The sequence below is a fragment of the Narcine bancroftii genome, chromosome 14 (genome assembly GCF_036971445.1).
Source record: "Narcine bancroftii isolate sNarBan1 chromosome 14, sNarBan1.hap1, whole genome shotgun sequence".
NCBI lineage: Eukaryota > Metazoa > Chordata > Chondrichthyes > Torpediniformes > Narcinidae > Narcine > Narcine bancroftii.
The window spans coordinates 1,867,747-1,891,458 of record NC_091482.1 but is presented as its reverse complement, the minus strand read 5'-3'; the positions used below and the strand labels follow the sequence as shown (position 1 = coordinate 1,891,458).

General features: G+C 47.3%; 1 protein-coding gene across 5 annotated transcripts in view; it reads left to right on the top strand.

The window, feature by feature from the left end:
• ncbp3 (nuclear cap binding subunit 3) overlaps nt 1-22,863 on the top strand; it is an 84,689-nt gene extending 61,826 nt beyond the window's left edge. For 4 of the 5 annotated variants that reach the window (XM_069910376.1, XM_069910375.1, XM_069910374.1 and 1 more), the window contains 10 exons: nt 966-1,091; nt 4,388-4,516; nt 6,965-7,068; nt 9,395-9,503; nt 10,919-11,018; nt 11,672-11,778; nt 12,480-12,744; nt 19,902-20,071; nt 21,043-21,189; nt 22,426-22,863. In XM_069910376.1, the coding sequence (XP_069766477.1) occupies nt 966-1,091; nt 4,388-4,516; nt 6,965-7,068; nt 9,395-9,503; nt 10,919-11,018; nt 11,672-11,778; nt 12,480-12,744; nt 19,902-20,071; nt 21,043-21,189; nt 22,426-22,715 (1,547 nt within the window). In that variant the 3' untranslated portion in view covers nt 22,716-22,863. Of the gene's footprint in view, nt 1-965; nt 1,092-4,387; nt 4,517-6,964; nt 7,069-9,394; nt 9,504-10,918; nt 11,019-11,671; nt 11,779-12,479; nt 12,745-19,901; nt 20,072-21,042; nt 21,190-21,914; nt 21,992-22,425 lie in introns of those variants that run through there. The other variant, XM_069910377.1, reaches the window with a different exon arrangement.
• The last annotated feature ends 849 nt before the right edge of the window (nt 22,864-23,712 follow it).

The following is a 23,712-nucleotide window of genomic DNA, read 5'->3' as shown; positions in this document are numbered from 1 at the left end:
AACAACTTTTCTACATTCAAAATGTTTCAGAGAGATCCCTTCTCATTCTCCTAAATTCCAACGAGTTCAGGCCAAGAGCCATCAAACGCTCCTCATATGATAACTCATTCTGGAATCATCCTTGTGAACCTCCTCTGAACCCTCTCCAACGTCAGCACATCCTTTCTTAAACAAAGTACCCAAACTGCTCACAATGCTCTAGATGAGGTCTCACCAGTGCCTCAACATCACATCCCTCCTCTTATATTCTATTCCTTTTGAAATGAACGCCAGCATTGCATTTGCCTTTTTCACCACTGACTCAACCTACAAGTTTCCCTTCAGGTTATCCTACATGAGGTCTCCCAGGACCCTTTGCATCTGGGCATTTTCAATTTTTTCCCCCATTTAAAAAAACAGTCTTCCTGTCTATTTCCTCTATGGAAGTGGACTTCCTGACATTGCATATTATTTATTATTTGCCACTTCTCTGCCCATTCTCCAGAGAACCAAAGAATATTACAGCTCAGAAACAGGCCCCTTCAGCCCTTCAAACCATTTTTCTGCCTGGTTCCACCAACCCGCACCCAGTCCATAGCCCTCCTTACCCCTCCCATCCATGGACCTGTGCAAATTCATCTTAAGTGTTCAAATTGAGCCCACATTCACCACTTCAGCTGGCAGCTTGTTCCACATTCCCACCACTCTGTTCCCCCTGAACTTATCCCTTTTCACACTTAATCCATGTCCACTGTCTGTTTACCTGAAGGAATCTTTCTATTGTGCGAAGGTGTAGAGCATCCAGGCCTCTCCCTGTCTCTATAACTCCTGCCTCCCGTGCACGCCTCTCTGACTCATCATAAAGTGTCCTCTGTTCGTTTTTAAACGTAACCTGGTACAGGTCTGAGGAGGAGCGTGTCACGTGGCACTGTGGGAGGGTTTTTTGTACTGCACCTGGGTCTACCTTTGGCTTCTATCCTTTGCAGCAATCCCCAAGGTCCGCCTGGAAGCACTCCACGTCACTGGCGTTGATGAGATGAGCACTGAAGAGATCTTTGCCTACTTTAAGGAGTATCCTCCGTCCAGCATTGAGTGGATCGATGATTCCTCCTGTGAGTGTTCACTGAGGTGATGTTGGTGAACCCACCCAGATCCTGCAGGGATATAAATGCTGCAGGTTCCAAGCTAGTCAAACAGCATCTGTGGAAGGAGAACCAGTCAATGTTTCAGGTCTCCGAACTGGGGGAAGAGTTCTTTAATTTTCAGTATTCTGATGGTGCTTGACAGAACATTGGAACATAAGAAATGGGAGCAGGAGTTGGCCATCCGGCCCGTCAAACCTGCCCACCATTCAATGTGATCATGGCTGATCTGATGGGCTCATCTCCACCAACCTGTCTTTTCCCCTTATCCCTTAATTCCCCGACTATGTAAAAATCTAACTTTGTCTTAAATATATTTTCTGAGGTCACCTCCACTGCTTCAATGGGCAGTGAACTCCACCCTCTAGGAAAAGCAGTTCCTCCTCACCTCTGTCCTAAATCTACTCCTCTGGATCAACTTATCGACCTCTACCTTATCTATGCCTCTCATAATTTTATAGGATTCCCCCTTATTCTTCTAAATTCCAGCGAGTACAGTCCCAGACGACTTAATCTTTCCTCACAGAATAACTCCCCTCATCTCAGCGTGGCTGGTGGGGGTGTTGAGATTCACAGGGCAGAAGAGATAGCTGTGGAAACTTCCAGATGGAATCCTCTGTCTCAGAGAGCAGTGGAGACAGCCTTGTTGTGGGGAGGCAGACGGGAACTGAGCCCATTGTCAGCTTGGCCATGCTTGATATGAATGGCTGCTTTGTTCCTGCTTATGGAGATTGAGGTGGGGCTCGAAGAATTGGCAAGCGAATGTATTCTTTTTTCTGGTTTGATTTGTATCTCCTGTCTCTCTGCTTCCACTTTCTTCTGCTCTCCTGCATCCAGACACACGAGGAGACCGTGGCTCTCGCACTCTCCCAGGGCAGGCCCAGCATGCAAGGTTGGGACCAGTCTGGATTGAGTCCCGACTGCCACCCATTGACCCATCGCCAGCTTGGGCCTTTGCCGAGACACTGTCACCACAGTGAGGGAGCACTCTTTTGCAGGGGTGGGGGGAAATGACAGGGGTTTAGCACTGGGAGAGACAGTGCGCAGGGAGCTCACTTAATCATGGCGGCATAAATCTTGACCCAGCCTCCCTCTCAGGAGTGAATTCGTGGTCCCAGAGGGAGCTCTGCTCAGTGACCTTGGCCATTGTCCATCCTGAGCCAGATCACTCCATCATTATGATGTAGCTGAGCCCCACACACTGCCATCCCTTACAGTAAAGCTTCACCTCTTTAGAGGCTGTCGTGTGGAGGATTGAAGCATCCTGAGATGGTGGAAGATGTAATGGTGACACTAAGCTGCCTCTTTCTGCCCTCTGCCAAATGAATCCATCCTATTTCTACTGACAATTGAATAGTTTCTCCCATCCAGTACCCTGAGAAATGCTTTGTTTTCCATGATATCCAGGAAAGTCAACAGCAGGTAGTGAGATAATGAAACAAAAGTGCTGGGCGGAGTGTTACAGTGAGCGGAAGGGTGCAGGATGGGTTGTTACAGTGGGTCAGAGAGTACAGGGTGGGGTGTTACAGTCACAAAGTGCAGGGTGGGGTGTTACAGTCACAAAGTGCAGGGTAGGGTATTACAGTCACAAAGTGCAGGGTGGGGTGTTACAGTCACAAAGTGCAGGGTGGGGTGTTACAGTGGGTCACAGAGTACAGGGTGGGGTGTTACAGTCACAAAGTGCAGGGTGGGGTGTTACAGTGGGTAACAGAGTGCAGAGTGAAGTGTTAACAGTCACAGAGTGCGGGGTGGGGTGTTACAGCGGGTCGCAGGGTGTGGGGTGGGGTGTTACAGTGGGTCGCAGGGTGCGGGGTGGGGTGTTACAGTGGGTAACAGAGTGCAGAGTGAAGTGTTAACAGTCACGGAGTGCAGGGTGGGGTGTTATAGTGGGTCGCAGGGTGTGGGGTGGGGTGTTACAGTGGGTCGCAGGGTGTGGGGTGGGGTGTTACAGTGGGTCGCAGGGTGTGGGGTGGGGTGTTACAGTGGGTCGCAGGGTGCGGGGTGGGGTGTTACAGTGGGTCGCAGGGTGCGGGGTGGGGTGTTACAGTGGGTAACAGTGCAGAGTGAAGTGTTAACAGTCACGGAGTGCAGGGTGGGGTGTTATAGTGGGTCGCAGGGTGTGGGGTGGGGTGTTACAGCGGGTCGCAGAGTGCAGGGTGGGGTGGGGTGTTACAGTGGGTCACAGAGTACAGGGTGGGGTGTTACAGTGGGTAACGGAGTGCAGAGTGAAGTGTTAACAGTCACAGAGTACGGGGTGGGGTGTTACAGTGGGTCGCAGGGTGCGGGGTGGGGTGTTACAGTGGGTCGCAGGGTGCGGGGTGGGGTGTTACAGTGGGTCGCAGGTGCGGGGTGGGGTGTTACAGTGGGTCGCAGGGTGCGGGGTGGGGGTGTTACAGTGGGTCGCAGAGTACAGGGTGGGGTGTTACAGTCACAATGTGCAGGGTGGGGTGTTACAGTGGGTAACAGAGTGCAGAGTGAAGTGTTAACAGTCACAGAGTGTGGGGTGGGGTGTTTACAGTGGGTTGCAGGGTGTGGGGTGGGGTGTTACAGTGGGTCGCAGAGTGCAGGGTGGGGTGTTACAGTGGGACACAGAGTGCAGGGTGGGGTGTTACAGTGGGTAACAGAGTGCAGAGTGAAGTGTTAACAGTCACAGAGTGCGGGGTGGGGTGTTACAGTGGGTCGCAGAGTGGGGTGTTACAGTGGGTCGCAGGGTGCGGGGTGGGGTGTTACAGCGGGTCGCAGGGTGCGGGGTGGGGTGTTACAGCGGGTCGCAGAGTGCGGGGTGGGGTGTTACAGCGGGTCGCAGGGTGCGGGGTGGGGTGTTACAGCGGGTCGCAGAGTGCAGGTGCGCTGTTATTGGAACAAGATATTGAGAAAGGTACATTTAAACGGGGAAGGACACAGTGCAGGGTGGGGTGTTACAGTGGGTCACAGAGTACAGGGTGGGGTGTTACAGTGGGTAACGGAGTGCAGAGTGAAGTGTTAACAGTCACAGAGTGACTGGTCCGTTCAAGAGTCTGCTAACAGCAGGAGTCTATCTTTGAATCTGGAGATTGATGTTTTTGAGCTCATGTATCCTCTGCCTGACCAGAGGGGAAGTGAAATGTGCCATCACCACCAGCTCCTTCCCTTTGCTGACATTGAGGGATGGCTGATACTGAGATAGGACTGTCTGATGGGTGGTAGGGTGAGGCATAGGAGCTGGAGTGGTTACTGCTGTGAGGTCCTGGACTAGAACCTCTCTCTCACTCACTGGTGTTTCCTAGGTAACGTGGTTTGGCTGGATGATGTCACTGCCGCTCGTGCCCTGATAAACCTCAGCGTTGGAGCAGACACCAGTGCCAGTGCGGGCCAACAGACTGCGGCCGAGAGCAAACACAGTTCCAGCAAGCAAGGTAACTCACCTGGACAGCTGGTTTCTGGGTGTGTGTGGAGGTCTGGGAGACCGTGGGCTGTGGTGGGGGGGGGGGGGGGGGGGGGGGGGGGGGGGGGGGGGGGAAATGCAGTGACTGCCTGTGAGCATACTGATGAATCTTGGACTGGGGTCCTACTCTACCTTGGGCTGACGAGAGATGGGAGCTGCGAGGATTGTGAACACAGTGCTTGGAAAACAGCCATTAAGCCTGACTGTTCTGTGCTTCCTCTCCACACAAGCTGCCTCCTTTCTTTTGTACCTGCCTATCAAACAAACCATAATTGTGAAGAATTCTCTGTGTGTGTAGACAGCAAGGAGACCTTACCAGTATGAAGAGTTTTCCTCATGTCCAAGAGGGGTGGGTGAAAGAGTTGGCATGTCTGTGGCAATGTCAGAAAAATATATTGCAGGGAGTCTGTGAGCTGGTACAGATTTGACAGGTTGAATGGACTCCTATGACCTCAATACGGTTTGCCCCATTGCCAGAGAATGACGTTCTCCAAGGGAGTCTTCCGTTGGGATGCACTAATATTCCCATTGTTGAGTTCTCCTTTTCCATGGAACAGAAATTCAACCAGACTTCCCCTGCAGGTACTATGGGCACAAGAGTGTACCAGAGGCTGGATATATTGTGTTGTGACCCCTGACACACAAGGCCTTTACATCGTCTGCAAGGCACGTGAAGTGTCAATGAGTGTAGCTCCAGCAATGTTCAAAGGCCAGGTCCATCCAAGACAGAACAGCTGCCTCGTGGGCCTCTCCTCCCATCAATATGGAGTAATTGGAGTGTGTATTTTACAAGTTATGCCTGGCAGCTACACTAGCCTCACTCCATCACATCCTTCCTCACCAATCCCACCTTCTCTGCTTCCCAAATGACGGACACCCCCACCTCCAATTGTCCTTGAGGGACTCGTTATCCTGATGTGGAAATGACATTGCTGTTTTTAGAGTTCCCAGTCAGGAACACCATTGATGGTGTGGTTTTTAAAAAATGTTTAATTTTATTTTTCACACTATGAACCATATTGACCAAAATACACATAAACATTTCCCTCTTGAATATACACAGTGTCACTTTCTCCCCTTTTTCCCCCGATGGTGTGGTTGAGGGTGACTGTCCACTGGTACCTTCTCCAGGACGATAAGGAGATGGCCACGGCTCCTGGCCTTGCCAACTCCATCCGTTGTCCATAACTTAATCTTAAAAAATCATCCCCAGTCCTGTTTTCAAATGCAGAAAGAATATTCACACACTCCCACTGACTTTATACAATTAATTTTTAAAATTAACTTTATAATTTAAAAAGTGGTAACATTTCAGGCCATGAGCTCGTGCTTCTCAATTACACCCAATTAACCTACAACCCCCTGTACGTTTCAAATGGTGGGAGGAAACTGGAGCTCCCGGGGAAAACCCACGTAGACACAGGGAGAATGTACAAACTCCTTTCAGACAGCACAGGATTCGAACCCCGGTCCCAGTCACTGGCTCTGAACGGTGATGCATTAACCATACTGCACCTTGTTTACTATTAAACTTTATTTAGAACTTTTTAAATCTTTCAGACCTATGAGAGGAAAGTGAGCAGTAGTGTGTTCAAGTTCAAATTCATTGTAGGAGTACATGCGTGACCTCAGGTGAGACCAGTTCATCTTAGATGAGTGGGTGAACAGTCACCATCCCCCAGAGGCTGTCTCTACAGAATCCATCCATGCGCTAACTGTGTCCGACCTTCTAGTTTGGAGCTGGAAGCTGTATGGCAGCTGCATTCTTGCCTGTTAGAAGCTGCTTCAGGTCCACAGACCCCTTCCATGGTACCTTGCTAGGTGGTTGCATGTTGTGCCCACACCACTGTTCCCCTGGGCTGAGACCAGGGAGCCCCCTGCCGCCTGGTTTGTCTCGGTATAAGGTTTCCAGGATGAGGAAAGTTTGTGGGCACACTCTCGCTGAGACTGCACATTGATTTGTTGGCTTGAGGGCTCTAATATGATGGTCCATTTTGAAACTCGCGAGATGTGTGGTCTTGGCCAGCTCCCCTTAGTCCTTCTAGACACAGGAGTCCATTCAACCTGTCAAATCTATATCAGCTCAGACAAGCCCCATACACTCACATATTCCCTGCAATATGTTCTGATGTTCCCAGAAGCCGCTTTCCCACCCTGATGGGACATGGGGGGAAACTCATGCAGTCACAGGGAGAACACTGAACACTGGTCAGGTCTCGCTGTGTACACACACACAGACACAAATGTTAGCGCCAGAACTCCCTCTCCCATGACGTTTAATTTGGTTGGCTCACAGCCAAGGTCTGAGCAGGAAACATTGGAGCCACTGGTCTTAGCTGCCAGGAGTGGCCGGTTTGATATAACTCCACGCAGTCGCAGGTACCCTGGCTAAATCCGTGCATTTGTCTCAATGTCACAGCGGATGGTGAGGCAGCTGAGGATGATGAGGAGGAGGAGGGCGAGGTAGAGAAGGAACCTGCAAGCTCGGAGGAGGTGGCGTGCAAGGGGCTGGCAGAACACGAGGTACATTTGAGTGTTGCTCTGCAGTGAACATACTGCTGTCAGAGGAATTGCCTCTCCCTTGGCTGGACCATTCATTGACTCCCAGCTCACACCCCTGGACAGAGGGGGGTGGCTTTCACCTGTACCCCATGTAACTGAACGGATCCCTAACTTCACACAAATGCAGCAACCACGTAGACACAGAAAATAGGAGCAGGAGACTATTCATCCTTGCTCCATCATTCTACATGATCATGGCTGACTGTATGATCTCACTCCCCCATTCCTGCCTTCTTTACCCAATATGATCACATCCAACTCCCTTTTGAATGTATCTATTGAAGTGGCCTCAACATCTTTCTGAGGCAGAAACCTCCACAACTCTCTTGAGAGAAGACGTTTCTCTTCATCTCAGTCCCCACTGGCTTCACCCTTCTCCTTAGACTGTGACCCCCTGTCCTTGACTCCCCCAACATCCGAAACATTCTTCCTGCATCTAACCTGTTCTGTCAGTGTTTTATACATTTCACTGAGATTCCCTCTCATTCTCCTAAATCCCAGTGAGTGTAACCCAGGTCTGTCCGGACTTTCTTCATCCGTCAGCCCTGCTGTCCCAGGAATCAGTCCGGTGAACCTTTGCTGCACTTCCTCAGAACTACACTGCACTCAAAGTGTGGCCTCCCCAAGGCCCTGTACATCTGCAGCCAGACCTCGCTGCTTCTGTGTTCAATACCTCTCGCAATGAAGGCCAATGTGCCATTTACTTCCTTCCCTGTCTGATGTACCTGCGTCCCACTTTCACTGACTGATCCCCCCTGACCCCCAGATCTCATTGCACCTTCCCTTTTCCCCGTTCAGATAATAACCCTCCTGCCTGCCCTTGCCCAAGTGGATATCCGCACACGTCTACATTACATCTGCCTTGCATTTGCCCACTCCCTTCGCAAATGAACCTGCTCAGTAGTAGAATGCCCTATTAAATGCAAGGCTGCCAGTATCAGAGCCCATTACACAGCTGGTTCCTGTGGGCACACCAATCCTCACATTACCACCTGCTTTGAGCCCCTTTCCCCCCCCCACTCGACCCCATCAGATCATCTTCAGAAATTAAATTTAACTTTTAAATGTTTTAGAGCAGGGGTGTCAAACTCAAATTCACAGAGGGCCAAAATTAAAAACTTGGACTAAGTCGTTCATGGGCCAAACTAATATTTATTGAACATTTTCAACAACATCTGCATGTTTTCTCTTCTTTCAACATATGTAATGTTAAACTTTTTTTTATTAAAATAAATGTTTAATAATAGTTTTGGTTAAACTCTTTCCAGAAGAAGCATTAACAAATGAGAAATAAAATATTCAATAAATAATATTTCTCTATAGCCTTTAAGCTTTTAAATGTTTTTTTTTCACAAGCCAACAAGTAAAAAAAAATAACAACTTGCTTCAATGAAAATCCACTCTTTCAACTATGAACAGTCCAAAGTTGACCAAAGAAAATATTAATCCAAGCTTAGCTTGCTACACTGTGATTTACTCTGATGCACCTGGGTCTAAACCAGATACTTGGCATCTCTTCTTAGATGCAAGTTCATCAATCTCTGGGGTCAGAGTTTGCCTCCCACCTGTCTTGAAAGGTCCTGTTTTCTGTCTTTCGTTTGGCCATTTTTCGTAAGGGGTTTATTACATGTGAGTTGGGCGACAGGTCGCAGATGCTCATGAAAGTAAACAGAGGAGGTGGGGGCGATTAGCGGGCTGACGCCAATGCATTTGCAAAGCATTCTGGGATTTGTAGTATTAGCTGTGCATGCGCTATACTGGCGTGGCAGCCAGCGGGCCAGCTCTAATACATATTTGATATGATCTTGCGGGCCAAATATAATTATATCACGGGCCAAATTTGGCCTGCGGTCCTGAGTTTGACATGTGTGTTTTAGACATACAGCACGGTAACAGGCCATTCTAGCCCATGAGCCCTGTGCCATCCAATTACACCCAATTAACCTACACCAGCGGTATGTTTTGAAGGGTAGGAGGAAACCGGAGCCCCCGGGGAAAACCCATGCAGGCATGGGGAGGACATACAACCTCCTTACAGACAATGCAGAATTCAAACCCTGGTCCCAGTCACTGACGCTGTAACAGTGTTGTGCGAACCACCTCGCCAACCGTGCCACCTCATGGGGTAAATCCCAGGAGAGCGAGTGGTGGGAATGGCTCCTGTTTGATGGTGAGTGACAGGCCTGACGAGTGACTGTCATGTGTCATTACTGGGTCCAGCAGGGGTATCGGATCCTGCTCACTCAGGTCAGGATGAGCGAGTTCACCTCCCTGCTTTCTCTCCTAGTTGGACACCCTGTCACAGGCTGAGCAAGCTTCGATTCTTCGCAACGACCCACGGCCAGCCATCAGGACCCCACAGGGAAACAAGCTGCAAGTTCGGTTTGCCACGAGAGGTGAGTGAGGTTTGTAGGCATCAGTCGCCTTCTGGCTGCACAGCCTTGTTGGGCATCACTTCCCTCCCACTGTCTTCTGTGGCTGCTGTCCCTTCTCCCACGTTCCAGTGGGGTGGTGCGGAGTGACTGCATTCACCCCTGTGAACTGCATTCCAAGGACAAGGGGGTTGTACGTGGGTGTTAACGTGTTCAAATCAGGTTCAGTGGATTCACAGAGAAGCGAGTCCAGACTTAGGCTAAACAAACAATGGATGATCATGGGGAAATAGTAATGGGGAAGACATAAAACAACACGATTCTAAAACTACATCGGCAGTTGCGTTGGGCACAACGATTTCTCATACCAGTGGCCACTGCAGTAATATTCGGTAACTAATACACTCCTACTAGATTTCAATATGTACTCCCAGTTCCAATGGGGTACAGCTTGGTGCTAAGTTTTCCCACGCAATACTACAGTCACACTCTCAGTGCAGTGCACACCTTACCAACGTCCCCTGCAGCAATGTCCATAGTTCACAACCTGGTGCAGAGCAACGTTCGTAGTCAGGACCAAGGAGCAGAGACACCGGTCGGCTACATCTGGAGGGGTTTTCGGCACAGGTGTGATGAAAGGGGCCAATGGTCAGGTGTGCACTCATGGGTGGGCAGAGTCCAACTTTGATTGGCAGGTGATGCGACTTCCGACCAGGTTTCAGACGGAGAGGTCACGTGACCCTCCGCAATCCACCCTACACTGGGGAGGGGTGGGGCAGTATTGACCCTCCGGATGGTGAACCCAATACAACAGAAGGGGCTTACTGACTGATCCAACTCAAGCTTTTAAAATGTTATAAACGTGAAAACGTAGGAAGCAGAAGCAGTTATTCAGTCCCTTGACCCTGTGCCACTGTCCCTGCTCCCATGGTGATGCAGCAGGGTACCCTTGCCCTGCAGTGGATCAACAAGGTGGATGTTGTTTCCTCTGGGGGTAACCAGAGCAGGGGGCACTTCAGCAGCTGTTGAGGTAGGTGTCTTGTAGGAAACTTATCTTTACTCACAAGCTGAGATTGATGACTGTGGTCTGGGATTATTGGGGCATTGGGAGCAGGCAGTCTTGCTGAATGGTGCTGCGCAGAGCGTGTACCACCTGTGTGACATGAGATGCTGAGGTGACCTGGCTCCCGACAGAGATCTGACTGAAGTGCACAGGTCAAGGCTGAGGGAGAGGGCTCGAGGTGAGCAGGCCCAGGTAGAGAAGGCACTGGCTTCTGACTGAGGCGGAGGGGCCGAGGTGGGAGAGGGCTGAGGCAGCCTGGGCTTGGATGACATCACTCTGGGCATGTTGACTCTTGCCTCCCTGCTCAGGGTCCAGTATTGTGTTGTGAGAGTCTTGCTCTGCTGGGCTGTCTCTTACGCCTTGTGCTGTTTTCCAGATGACCGGAAGGAATTAGGAGCTGCAAGGCGGAGTCAATATTACATGAAATATGGAAACCCAAATTATGGTGGGATGAAGGGGATTCTGTCAAACTCCTGGTGAGTAAAGCGGGTGGTTGGCTCGGTGTCCAGGGTCCTGAAGTTATCGGCAGAGGTGGGGGGCCCGGTGTCCAGGGTGCCGAGTTATCGGCAGAGGGGTGGCCCAGTGTCCAGGGTGCAGAGCTGTCAGTCTGGTTTGGGCCCACACTCAGCCTTGGACATGTTGCCAAAAGAATCCCAGTGTAGTCACTCATTCCCACTGTGCCCCTGGAGCGTTGATGTGGCCTCGCTCTTGGCACCTAGCCCCCACTCTTCCCTGTATCTGTGGCACTTTGGCCCAGTGCCTTGCTCAGCCTCTGTGGAGGGCAGTGGGAAAGGGTCCCCTTGCTGCAGGTGAAGTTCCCTGCTGGTTTCTTCCCCCGTGGGAGGCGAGCGTTTGCAGCTTTTGCCCATTCACATCGTGCTCCCTTTGAATGCAGTTTTATTTCCATTGCTGCCTTAGGGTTTGACCTCCACCAGAAAGAGGGGTGGTGGTCAAACGCTGTCCCATGCAGGCCGTTGGCATCAGACTGAACAGGTCGCCCTCGTCTGCAGCAGACACTGCAGAGCATGTACCGATGGGATTTCTGAGCCCGCAGACCTTTCACAGTGGGTGGTTCTGGTCACAGGTGATGGCCGTGGGATATCAATGCAGTAATGCCACCTCTCCACAGGAAACGGCGATACCACGCACGGCGCATTCAGCGGGACATCCTGAAGCGGAAGAACTTCCTGCCTGATGATGTGGGATTGGCATCGCATTACAAGCACCACCACTCTGGTCAGTTGGCACGCAAGCAGGCGCAACTTGCTATCCTGTTCATGTACTCTTGAACCATAGAGTGCTACAGCACAGTAAACAGGCCATTTGGCCCTTCTAGTCTGTGCCAATCATTATTCCACTAGTCCCATTGACCTGATCCCATTGTGAACAACAAGACCTGGTTTTAAACACGGGTCGTTCACACGCTAATTAAGTGGGATCTCTGTGTAAAAAGGGTATGGTATTAGAATCTCAAATGCCCCTACTGTTTCAGCTACCACCACCATCCCTGGCAAGGCATTCCCAGCCCCCACAACTCTGTGTTTAAAAAAAAAAGTACCCCTGATGTCTCCCCTAAACTTCCCTCCCTTCATTTTGTACATGTCCTCAGGTTGCTACGCTCGCCCTGGGAAAAAGGAGCTGGCCGTCCATCCCATTTATGCCTCTCAGAATCTTGTAGATGTTTATTCACTCACCTCAAAGCAGTGAGCATGAGGCAGAGAGAGTGCAGCGGTGGATAGAAGGGAATGGATAGTGGGAAGGTGAAAGTCTTGGTCATTCTGATTTGTGTTCTGTCACCCCAGTCCCGGGCGTGGGAAGGAATGAGGTTTGACTTCTGCTGGGAGCTGCAGCGGGGGTGGGGTGTTGGACTTTCTGGGACTCGGTGGTTTGCGCTCTGTCCTTCAGGGTCCGAGCTGATTGCTTTTCACCATTTGCAGGCTTGGGGAACGTTCCTGAGGAGCCCATCCAGGAGGAGGATGAGGACGAAGAGGAGGGGGAGCAGGATATGGAGGCAGATGACCGGGTTGTAGTGGAATACCGGAACGAGAGCTGTTCCAGTGGACACTTCAGCCCTCGCAGCTCCGATTCCGACGAGATGGACTACGACCTGGAGCTGAAGATGATCTCGATGCCGTCACCCAAGAAGAGCCTGAAGATGACGATGTACGCGGACGAGGTGGAGGCTCGGCTGAAGACCATCAGGTGGGAATTTACCTTCTTCCTCTGCTGAAGCCATTCACTCTTTGCTTAAATGGGAGTCTATTTTCTAAAGGAGCAAAACATGAAAGTCTGCCGACACCGTGGTTGAAGTAAAAATTTAACGCTGGAGAAACTCATCCGGTTGGCCAAAGGCCTACATTTTGTACAAGTCCAAAACGTTGGTTATGTATCTTTATCTTTGCTATATAAAGTACAATGTTTGATCTTAAGAGTTTCTTCAGCGTTGTGTTTTTACAAACTGTTTTCTAAATGGGGAGAAAATTGAAAATGCCCAAATGCAAAGGGGCCTGGGGGACCTCGTGCAGGAGCCTAAAGGTGAACTTGCAGGTTGAGTTGGGGGTGAAGAAGGGGAATGCGATGCTGACGTTCATTTCATGAGGAATAGAATATAAGAGCAGGGATGTGATGTTGAGGCTGTATCAGGCCCTGGGGAGACCTCAGGTGGAGAATTGTGAGCAGTTTTGGGCTCCTCATTTAAGTATGTGCTGCAAGGGTTCAGAGGAGGTTCCGGGAGTGAAAGGGTCATCATACAAGGAGTGTTTGACGGCTCTTGGTCTGTACGCATTGGAATTTAGGAGAATGAAGTGGGGTGGGGGGGGGGGGGGGAGTCTCATTGAAATATTTTGCATGTTGAAAGGCATGGACAGAGTAGATGTAGAAAGGTTGTTTCCCACAGTGGGAGAGTCTAGAACAAGAGGGCACAACTTCAGGATTGAAGGGCGCCCACTTAGAACAGAGATACAGAGGAATTTCTTCAGTCAGAGGGTGGAATTTGTTCCCAGAGGCGGTTGTGGAGGCTGGGTCATTGGGTGTATTTAAGGCAGAAGTTCTTAATTAGCCAGGGCATTGAAGGTTATGGCGAGACAGCTGGGCAGTGGGAAAATTGATCAGCTCAAGGTTAATGGAGAAGCAGAATTGATGGGCTGAATAGCCTCTGTGTTATGTCTTAACCCCTCTCCCTATCCCTGAAAGTTACCTGGATGTCACAGACCATTCTGCAGTGTCCCACATCTTGTTGTTGGAGTGAGGAAAGACATTATCAATGATTTAGATCTGGTGTGGGCACATCTGCATTGGGAGCTGGCTTGTGTACACAAGTTGGCAGAACAAATTGTCCAGATTAGTCCTGGAGTCCAGGTGGTCATGGTCACTGGCACTGATGGGGATGAGGGGATCAAGTGTAATAGATCTAAATTTTCAGACAACACTTTGTGGGAGTGTGACTTGTACGGAAGATTCAGAGGGATTCCAAGGGCAGGGTAATGAACAGAGTGAGGATCTGCCAAGTGGGAGGTAATCTGGCTAAATGTGAGGTCCAGCAAACAGACCATTAAGTCTAGGAGCTCGGAGTTGGACTATTGTGTACATTTTTGGTCCCCAAAGTATAGCAAAGATTTCAACAACTTGGAGAATGCAGAGAAGATTGACTAGAATGTCGTCGGGGTTACAGGATCTAAGTTACAGGGAAAAGCTAAATAAGTTAGGTCTTTATTCTTTGGAGCATTGAAGGTTGAGAGGGGATTTGATTGAGGTTTTTAAAAGTATTAGGGGTGTCGGTAGAGTTGACGTGGAGACACTTTTTCCTTTAAGAAAGGGGGAGATGGGGGGGAGTCACATGATGGAGTAGTGGCCAGTCGGGAAAACCAGCCCTCTCCAGGAAAATAGGAAAAAAGTTAGGAAAAAGCAAACCATAACAAAAATAAAATATAAGATAAAGATACAGAGGAGAGAAAGAAGATGGCTTCCAAGAAGGAGAAAGTAAAAACAACTGGAAAAAAAAGTAGCAAACTTGCCAGAGAAGATAGAAGAAGGCCTTACCTGCACGAAGGAACAGGACTCTCTGGTGGTGAGGAGTGCCCGACCCTCGAGGTCAGTGACGGCCCTGAGGAGTCGTGACCCACCAGCTGGTGCACTACAATAGTGGCTCTCGGAGCCAAAAAAAAGTGCGCAATCAAGGGAGAAAGAGGACACTGGCGGGAGGGGGGCTCAGCAGAGGAGCGGGCTGTCACAGTGCGAGCAGCTGAGGGATACCCGACACCAGGACGCTCAGCTGGAGGACGAGGAAGCCAGCAGAAGAGGGAGCGATGAAACAGACGAGGAAGATGGACAGAAGGATAACCAACAAGAGGATCATCGTCAGGAAGCACAACAGATGAGCAGCCCAGGAGGGGAGGACCAGCAAGAAGAGGCCCAGCAAGAAGAGGCCTGACAAAGTGATACAAGCAGCTCATCAGGAAAAACAGAAGAGACACAGACATAAAGAAGAGAAGAAGACACAAACACAGATACAGACACAGAAGAAGAGGACCAAGATCTTCACAGAGAAATAGAAGAGCAAATGAGATCATTAAAAGAGTGGTTATCACTAGAGTTTAATGCAATTAAAATGAAAATAAAAAGAACAGAAGATAAAATCCAAAGGTTAGAACTGGTAATGACAGAAATAGGGAAAAGAGTAGAGAATGTGGAAGAGCGGGAAACGGCTGTAGAAATAGAAGTGAATGACTTCAGAGAAAAATTGGAAGAAAGTGACAAAAAAATTAAAGAGACACAAAAGTTGTTAGGTTAGAAAATTGATATGTTGGAAAATATACTAGGCAAAACAACATAAATATAGTGGGCCTGAAGGAAGATGAAATGGGGAAAAGGGGGATGGTGGTGGTGAAAAGGTGGAAAAGAGTTGTATGCAAGATATAAGATGGCCATGTTGAACTATATGACTATAAACATTAATGGAATACATAATCAAATTAAAAGGATGGCTACTAAATTTATTGAAGAAGGAAAAAATAGATATAGCATTTGTGCAGGAAACACATCTAACTGAAGCAGAACATAACACATTAAAGAGACTGGATAGGACACGTAACGGCAGCATCCTATAATTCAAAAGCTAGAGGTGTAGCCATACTAGTTAACAAAAATGTACCAATCAAAATAGAGAAGGAAATAATAGATCCGGCAGGGAGGTATGTAATGATAAAATGTCAGATAAACTCAGAATTTTGGAATTTGCTCAATATATAAGCACCTAACGAGGAGGATCAAAAGTTTATGCAGGATATTTTTTTGAAGATTGCAGACACACAAGGAAATATATTGATAGGAGGGGAATTTAACCTTAATTTGGACCCAATGTTGGATAAAATTGGACAAAAGACATGTAAAAAGAATAAAGAAGCCAAATTTATGGTTAAATCAATGCAGGAAATGAAACTTATGGATATATGGAGGAGGCAACACCCAAGAGAGAAGGAATTTTCATATGATTCGAGTTGGCACAAAACTTACTCAAGGATTGATATGTTTTTGTTGTCGGCCCATATTCAAGGGAGAGTTAGGAAAACTGAATATAAAGCTAGACTACTATCAGATCATTCACCCCTGTTATTAGCAATAGAACTGGAGGACATCCCACCAAGAACATATAGATGGAGGTTAAACTCCATACTACTTAAAAGATAGGAATTTAGGGAGTTTATTGAACACCAAATTAAAACATATTTTGAAATAAACACGGGATCAGTGAAAGACAAATTTATATTATGGGAAGCAATAAAAGCCTTCATTAGAGGGCAGATAATAAGTTATGTGACTAAGATGAAAAAGGATTACAATCGGGAAATAGAGCAGTTGGAAAGGGAGATAGTAAGTGCAGAAAATGAATTAATAAAAAGGGATGATATAACAAAAAGGAAAGAACTGACGGACAAAAAAATTACATAAGAAACATTACAAACGTACAAGATGGAGAAGAACATAATGAAAACAAAGCAAAAGTATTACAAACTGGGAAAAAAAACACAAAATATTAGTCTGGCAACTTAAAACAGAACAAGCTAAAAGAACAAGGTAAAAGGACAAACAAATTACATAAAATCCAACAGAGATTAATGAAAACTTTAAGAAATTTTATGAACAATTGTATCAAACTGAAAACGAGGGGAAAGATGTCAAAATAGAGCAATTTTTAGCTAAATTGTATTGCCGAAATTGCAAGAAGAGGAACAAAACAAACTAATAAAACTATTTGAAATAGAGGAAATAGAGGATATATTAAAAAAGCTGCCGAACAATAAAACACCAGGAGAGGATGGATTTCCAAAAGAATTCTATAAAACATTTAAAGAGTTATTAATTCCTCCTCTCCTGGAAGTAATGAACCAGATAGAAGAAACACAAAACTTGCCAGATTCATGTAAGACAGCAATAATTACAGTAATACCAAAGACGGGGAAGGATCCATTAACACCAGCATCATATAGACCAATATCTCTACGTAACCCACTATAAGATAATAGTGAAATTATTAGCAAACAGATTGGCCGATTGTGTACCTAAAATAGTAAAACAAGATCAAACTGGATTTATTAAGAAAAAACGAACAGTGGACAATGTCTGCAAACTTATTAATCTAATCCACACAGTTCAAGGAAATATGAAACCAACAATGGCTGTTGCTCGAGATGCAGAAAAAGCCTTTGACAGAGTAGAGTGGAATTACTTATTTAAATTCAATCTACCAGAAAAATATATAACTTGGATTAAAGCATTGTATAATGGACCGTTGGCGAAGGTAGCAGTAAATGGATATGTATCGAGTCACTTTAAATTAAGTAGGTCAACTAGACAGGGATCTCCATTATCCCCCTCATTGTTCACCTTAGCAATAGAACCTTTGGGAGAACTGATAATAATAGAAAATAAAATAAAAGGGATAAAAATAAAGGAGAAGGAGTATAAAATCAGTTTATTTGCAGATGACATCATAGTATACCTAACAGAACCAGAGGTATCAGTAAAAGAATTACATAAGAAATTGAAGGAAAATGGAGAAATATCAGGGTACAAGATCAACACAAATAAAAGTGAAGTGATGCCAATGAGTAACGCGGATTATACAGAATTTAAAAAAGAATCACCATTTAAATGGCAAACACAAGCAATCTGATACCTAGGGATCAGGTTAGATAATAACTTAAGCCACTTGTACAAACTAAATTATCAGCCACTAATAAAGAAATTGCAGGAAGACTTAGAACATTGGAAATAATTACCACTAACGTTGATAGGGAGGGTAAACTGCATTAATATGAACGTGTTCCCAAGGATTCAGTACTTATTGCAAACGTTACCAATTCCTTTAACAGAAAAATTCTTTTAGGAACTAAAGAGAATAATAAGGAAATTCTTGTGGAAAGGGAGGAATCCAAGGGTAGTGTTAGATAAATTAACAGAGAGGTATAATCAAGGTGGTTTGCAGTTGCCAAATTTTAGAAGTTATTATAGAGCCGCACAATTAAGTTACTTATCAGATTTTTACTGGACAAGGGAATAACCAGACTGGATTAAGATAGAACTAGATAAAATAGGGGAGAAGGTACCGGAACATACACTACATAAGTGGGATGAAAAGCTGGTGCAATATAAAAACTCACCAGTACTTAATACATGGAAGAAGATCCACTTAGAAAGGAAAAAAATGAATGACCAAATACCAAAATTGTTATTGACACAAAATCTGCTAATCCCTTTTACAATAGACAACCTTTCCTTTAGAGAATGGGAGAGAAAAGGAAAATCAAAAGAATAGAAAATTGTTTTTTGGGAAATAATTTATTAACATTTGAATAGTTGAAGTACAAATATGGAATAACTCATGGTACAATGTTTGCATATCATCAACTGAAAGCTAATTTAAGGGATATATTGGGAAACAGCTTGAGATTACCTGAAGGAAGCAGCTTTGAATATGTGATTACAGACACAATGATAATTAAAAGATTTATAACCAACATGTACATTAAGCTGTAAGATAAGGAAAATGAAATAAACTATAAACCTAAGCAGAAGAGGGAAAAGGATCTAAACATAAAGATAAAAAATGAAGTATGGGAAAAGTTATGTTCTGGAACTATGAAGGATACAATAAACACAGGATTACGCAGGATACAGTATAATTGGTTACACAGGGTATATATTACTCCTTAATAATTAAAAAAATGGGATTCAACATTATCAGAAAGATGTTTTCGCTGTAAGAAGGAAATGGGAACAATATTACATGCAACTTGGGCATGTACGAAAGTAAATATGTTTTGGGAAGAACTAAATCAGATACTAAATAAAATTACAAAAAAATAACATACCAAAAAAAACCAGAGATATTTCTTTTAAGTAACTTAAGAAGTAGAGAATTAGGCCTCAAATTGGATAAAGTGCAAAAAAAAATTCATTATGATCGCCTTAGCGATAGCAAAAAAAATGTATAATGTCAACTTGGAAAATGGAAGAGAGCCTGAGGGTACAGCAATGGTACATGGAAATGAATAAATGTATTCCATTGGAAAAAATAGCATATAATTTAAAAAATAAAGTCGCAATGTTTGAACAAATTTGGGAACCGTACATGGAACATATCAGAGAGAGCTTGCCTACGACCTCCATCCCCTAAAATGAGAATGAAAATGATAAGAAGACAAAATGACTAGATTCAGTGTGTAATAAATAGATGATGCATTTTTCTTGTTTATTTTCCTTTGTGTGAAGATATTGTTTTATGGTTTTATTGTATTGTATATGTTGAATATTTATGGTTTTTGGAGGGGGGTGAGTAGAGGGGAGGGAGGGAAAGGGGGAAAAAAGGGGAGAAAAGACACTGTGTAAATTTAATGAGAAATGTTTGTACATATTTTGATTGATATGGTTCATAGTGTGAAAAATAAAAAGTTATTTAAAAAAAGAAAGGGGGAGATACAAACAAGAGGACATGAGCTGAGAGTTAGGGGACAAAAGTTTAGAGGAAATCTGAGGGGGAACGTCTTTACTCAGGCAGGCTCGATATTGGCATTTAAAGAGTTGGCTATGTATATGGACAAGGAAGGAATGGAGGGTTATGGGTTAAGTGTAGGTCTGTGGGGTTAGGCGGGAGAAGGTGTTCCGCTTGGACTAGAATGGCAAAACTAGCTTGCTTCTGTGCTGTATTTGTTATATAGTTAGTGTGACAACCTCATGTGGACGGTACATCTGTGCTAGGCCAAAGATAAAACACAGATAGGGTGAACCAGATGTTTACAGCTGTGTGGCTCTGTGCCTGGATAAGATTTTGTGATGCCCATTCTCTCTGCTCTGCCTCTCAGGAATTCAATAAAGCCCGAGGCAAACGTGGCAGTCGTGTCGAGCAGCGTGAGAAGCCGAATCGGCACTCGGCTGACAACAGAGAAGGTGTCAGACATCCGGCTACTGCTGGAGGAGAAACGTCAGCAGGCGGAGAGGCAGCAGCCCAGTGCAGGCAGCAGCTCAGCTACAGGTATGGCGGCCGCTCCCCCTGTCCCCGGCATGGCGTCCGCTCCCCCTGTCCCCGGCATGGCGTCCGCTCCCCCTGTCCCCGGCATGGCGCCCACTCCCCCTGTCCCCGGCATGGCGCCCACTCCCCCAAGCACTGCACCTGTAACCAGCCCAGTGCATGCGGGCTGCACACGCCGCCGCCTCCATGCACAGACCCCCTCTGACCCAGCCACTTGCAGACCCCCTCTCCGCACCAGACCCTCTGCGGAGGCTGTGCTGATAGTTTCAATTTCAGATTGCCAATGTTATTTGCCAATTTATTTGTGTAAAGACACAGTGAAAAGCTTTTTTTTTTGGCTGCTATCCAAGCAGGTCAACTCATTCTTAAGTACAGCCGGCATTGTAACAATCCAAGGTACAGAGCATGGTGAGACAGTAAATCATCGGGTGCAGAGTTGGGCGTGGGACAGCGGCAGACGATGGGAAAAGTCCAGATAAACAGTGCAGAGGCATCATCTTTACCCGTCCAAAACTAACCCACAGAGAAGGCTTGCTACTGACCAGTTATAGCGTGCCTTCCAATGTGGTTCGACTGGAGGCAGACACACGACTGTTCTGAATCTGACTGTTGGCACAGCACTAGGCTCTGCTACAAATCGTCCGCCTGGAGGTGGAAGCTGTGAAACTTTGTGTCTGTGGTGAAGGTGCAGCTTGCAGAGCTGTTACTGAGGGAAGGCCACCTTTGGACTAACAATAGTCAGAAACCAGCTGCCCTGACCCTGAGGGGACGTGAGGAACACTTCCTGTACCGAGTCCACGAGATGGCTGTGCGTCATTCAAGAGGGAGCTTTTGGGCCAGAGAAGTGAATTGTCTTGGCTGCGGGGAGGAGTGTAGCTAGTGGGGAGGTGGTGGCCAGTGGGAGTTTTCTGAGTGTCGGTTCCCACGTCACTGGGTGACCTTCGGCTGATGCTCTGCTTGTGTGTGGGTTCCAGGTGTGAGACAGAGGTTGGGGAAGAGGCCGCATTCACCACAGAGCAGTAGTGTCAGCCGGCGAGAGCCACAGACAGATGTCCACAGCCGGCTGGGCTTCCTCAAACAGGACAGCAGAGGGACACCGCAGGACAAGGGCAAGAAAACAGGTACCCTCCTCATCTTGTCTCCTGTTTCATCCCCTCCCCCATTTTGCCCCAGCTCCTCGCCTCCTCCCCATCTCGCCCTGCCTCTTGACGATACTACATGGTGACTTCACCCACACCCCTGTCCAATCTCACCACATCACAATACTCTTTGACAGATGTTTGCATCTGTCCCATTTCACCCACCCCGCCTGTGACTTTGCCGAGGTGGCTGGGGAACATGACAGTGGTCACCTCGTATCATGGTTGCGGGTCACCAGAGCCTGACACGAGTCCCCATGCTGGCCCACGTGTCACAGCCTGGGCTTCATTCCCACTCTCTATGGGCGATGGCCAGGGATGATTTGGATGAACTTGTAGGTGGACTGAAATGTGCAGATGTGGAGTCCAGTGCTGCGCATGAATGAGCAGGAGAAATTCAGCGGGTCACACAGCAGTTACAGGAAGGAAAGGCAGATACCGTTTTAGGTCTGAATCCCTTGTCAGAAATGTTGAAAAGCATGCAATTGTTATATTGAAAGTTTCGGACGAGCCTTTTATCTAGGTATGAACAGATGTAGGTGGGTGCCACGTTCAGGCGCCTGCCAACATTTAGCTCAGACCTTGAAGGGCTCAAGCCCGAAACGTTGGTTCTGTATCTTTGCTACATAATATACTGATCAGCTGAGTTTCTGGATCAACGTGCTTTTACTTCAACCACAGTGTCTGCAGACTTTCATGCTTTACAGATCGGCTGACCACCGCCCCATCTGGCTTCTGTCTTTCTTGGGAAAAGGCTTTCTAATTTCCTGATTCTCTGGGTCCGCTCCAGAATTTAGGCAGTTTGAGAAGATTAGTATGTTGACCATGTGTGAACTCGTGCCCAAGGTCACAGACACTCCGCTCTATTGGCTGGCCTGGATTTCAGTGACAGATTGCGTCTCCCCACCCACGAATATTCTCAATGCCTTCCACTCTGAAGACCAAAGCAAATCTGTTCTTACTTACCCATTAAATTCCCTGGCTTCATCTTCCAAGAGGATAAAGTCTACCTGCAGAAAGCTGAAGTTTGTGCTGCAGATTTACCATCCCTCTCTCCTTCCCTCATGACCTGAAACTTTTTATCGGTAGCAAACCTTGTGTCTTAGTGATGGCCTGCACCTCTGAACTTGTGTCCTGCCTCCCACCTCAGCCCCCAGGGAGGGAGGGAAGGGGCTGCTCCCGGAGACGTTAACCCGAGGCGATGTCTTTCCTTGACAGGTGGTCTGTGGAGCCGCCTTGGTAAGGTGCGTGGGAAGGGGGAGAAAGAAGTTGAGAAGTCGCCAGAGAACGAAGCAGCCACAGTGGGGGGAGAGGAGGAGGAGGAGGCGGCGGCGGTGGCGGTGGGGGGAGAGGAGAAGGATGAAGATGGTGACACTGCTCTGCAGCGAGCTTGGGGTGCCCTGATCCGGGAGAAGGAACGCTCGCACAAGAAAAGTCGTCTGGATAACCTGCCCTCACTCCAGATTGAGATCAGCCAGGAGAGCTCCACTTCGGACAGCGAGTCATGACCCCCAGGCCCCCAGCCAAGGACTCTGGGAACCCCAGCGGACAATCATCAGCCCTGGGACTAGAAAATGCCGTGGCCTCACCCTCCCACCTCCTCCCCGCCGTGTTACAGTTCACTTTCTGACTGAATTAAATTTAATCTTGAAGCCAGCTTGTGGGATGAATTATTTTTGTGTTGGCTGCACAGAGCACTGGCTGTCCCTTCACCTGCACCCTGAAGAGGTACCAGTGCCAGCATTCACCGCCCGTCCCTGAATGCCCCTGAAGGTGAGAGGACTTGGATGCAGCGACAATGGAGTGGCCCCAATGTATCCGATTGTGTGTGAGACTTGGATGGAGAAGTGGTGGGGCTGTTGGCAGTGCATTGTGCCGCTGTTGGGGTGGGAAGGAAGATCTCCCAAGGGTGGGTGAGGTGGTCACCAGGCTGCTGTGTCCATCCGCGTGGTTGGAACTGCACTCATCCTGCCAAGCGGAGTTCTGCCTCGTTGACAACGGTGGAAGGGATTTGGGGTGTCAGGTGAGTCTCTCGACCTGGTGGCACTGTCAGTGTGCACTGGTGAATCTGATGTGGTGGTGGTGATGAAGATCCCATACCTTTCTTCTCCAACCTTATTCAGATATATTGGAAGGTTGAATTTGAATAGAATATAGAACAGGCCCTTCAGTCCTCGATGTTGTGCCGATCTGTGTATTGCACCAAAAAAACCCAAAACCCTCCCTACCTCGTATTCCTTTCATCCACGAGTCTCTTAAATACCTATAATGTTTCAGTCTCCACCACCATTCCCAGAAATGCATTCCAGGCCCCCACAACTCTTTAAAAAAAAACAACCCCTAAACTTCCCTCCCTTCATGCATCCCTTTCTTCAGTAACCTAATCTGGATGGGAAAGTGTCTTATGAGGCAAGGTTAGCTGGGGCTTTCTCTTTGGAGTGAAGAAGGGGCATAAAAGTCTACAAGATTCTGAGAGGCATAAATGGGGTGGACAGGCAGCATGTT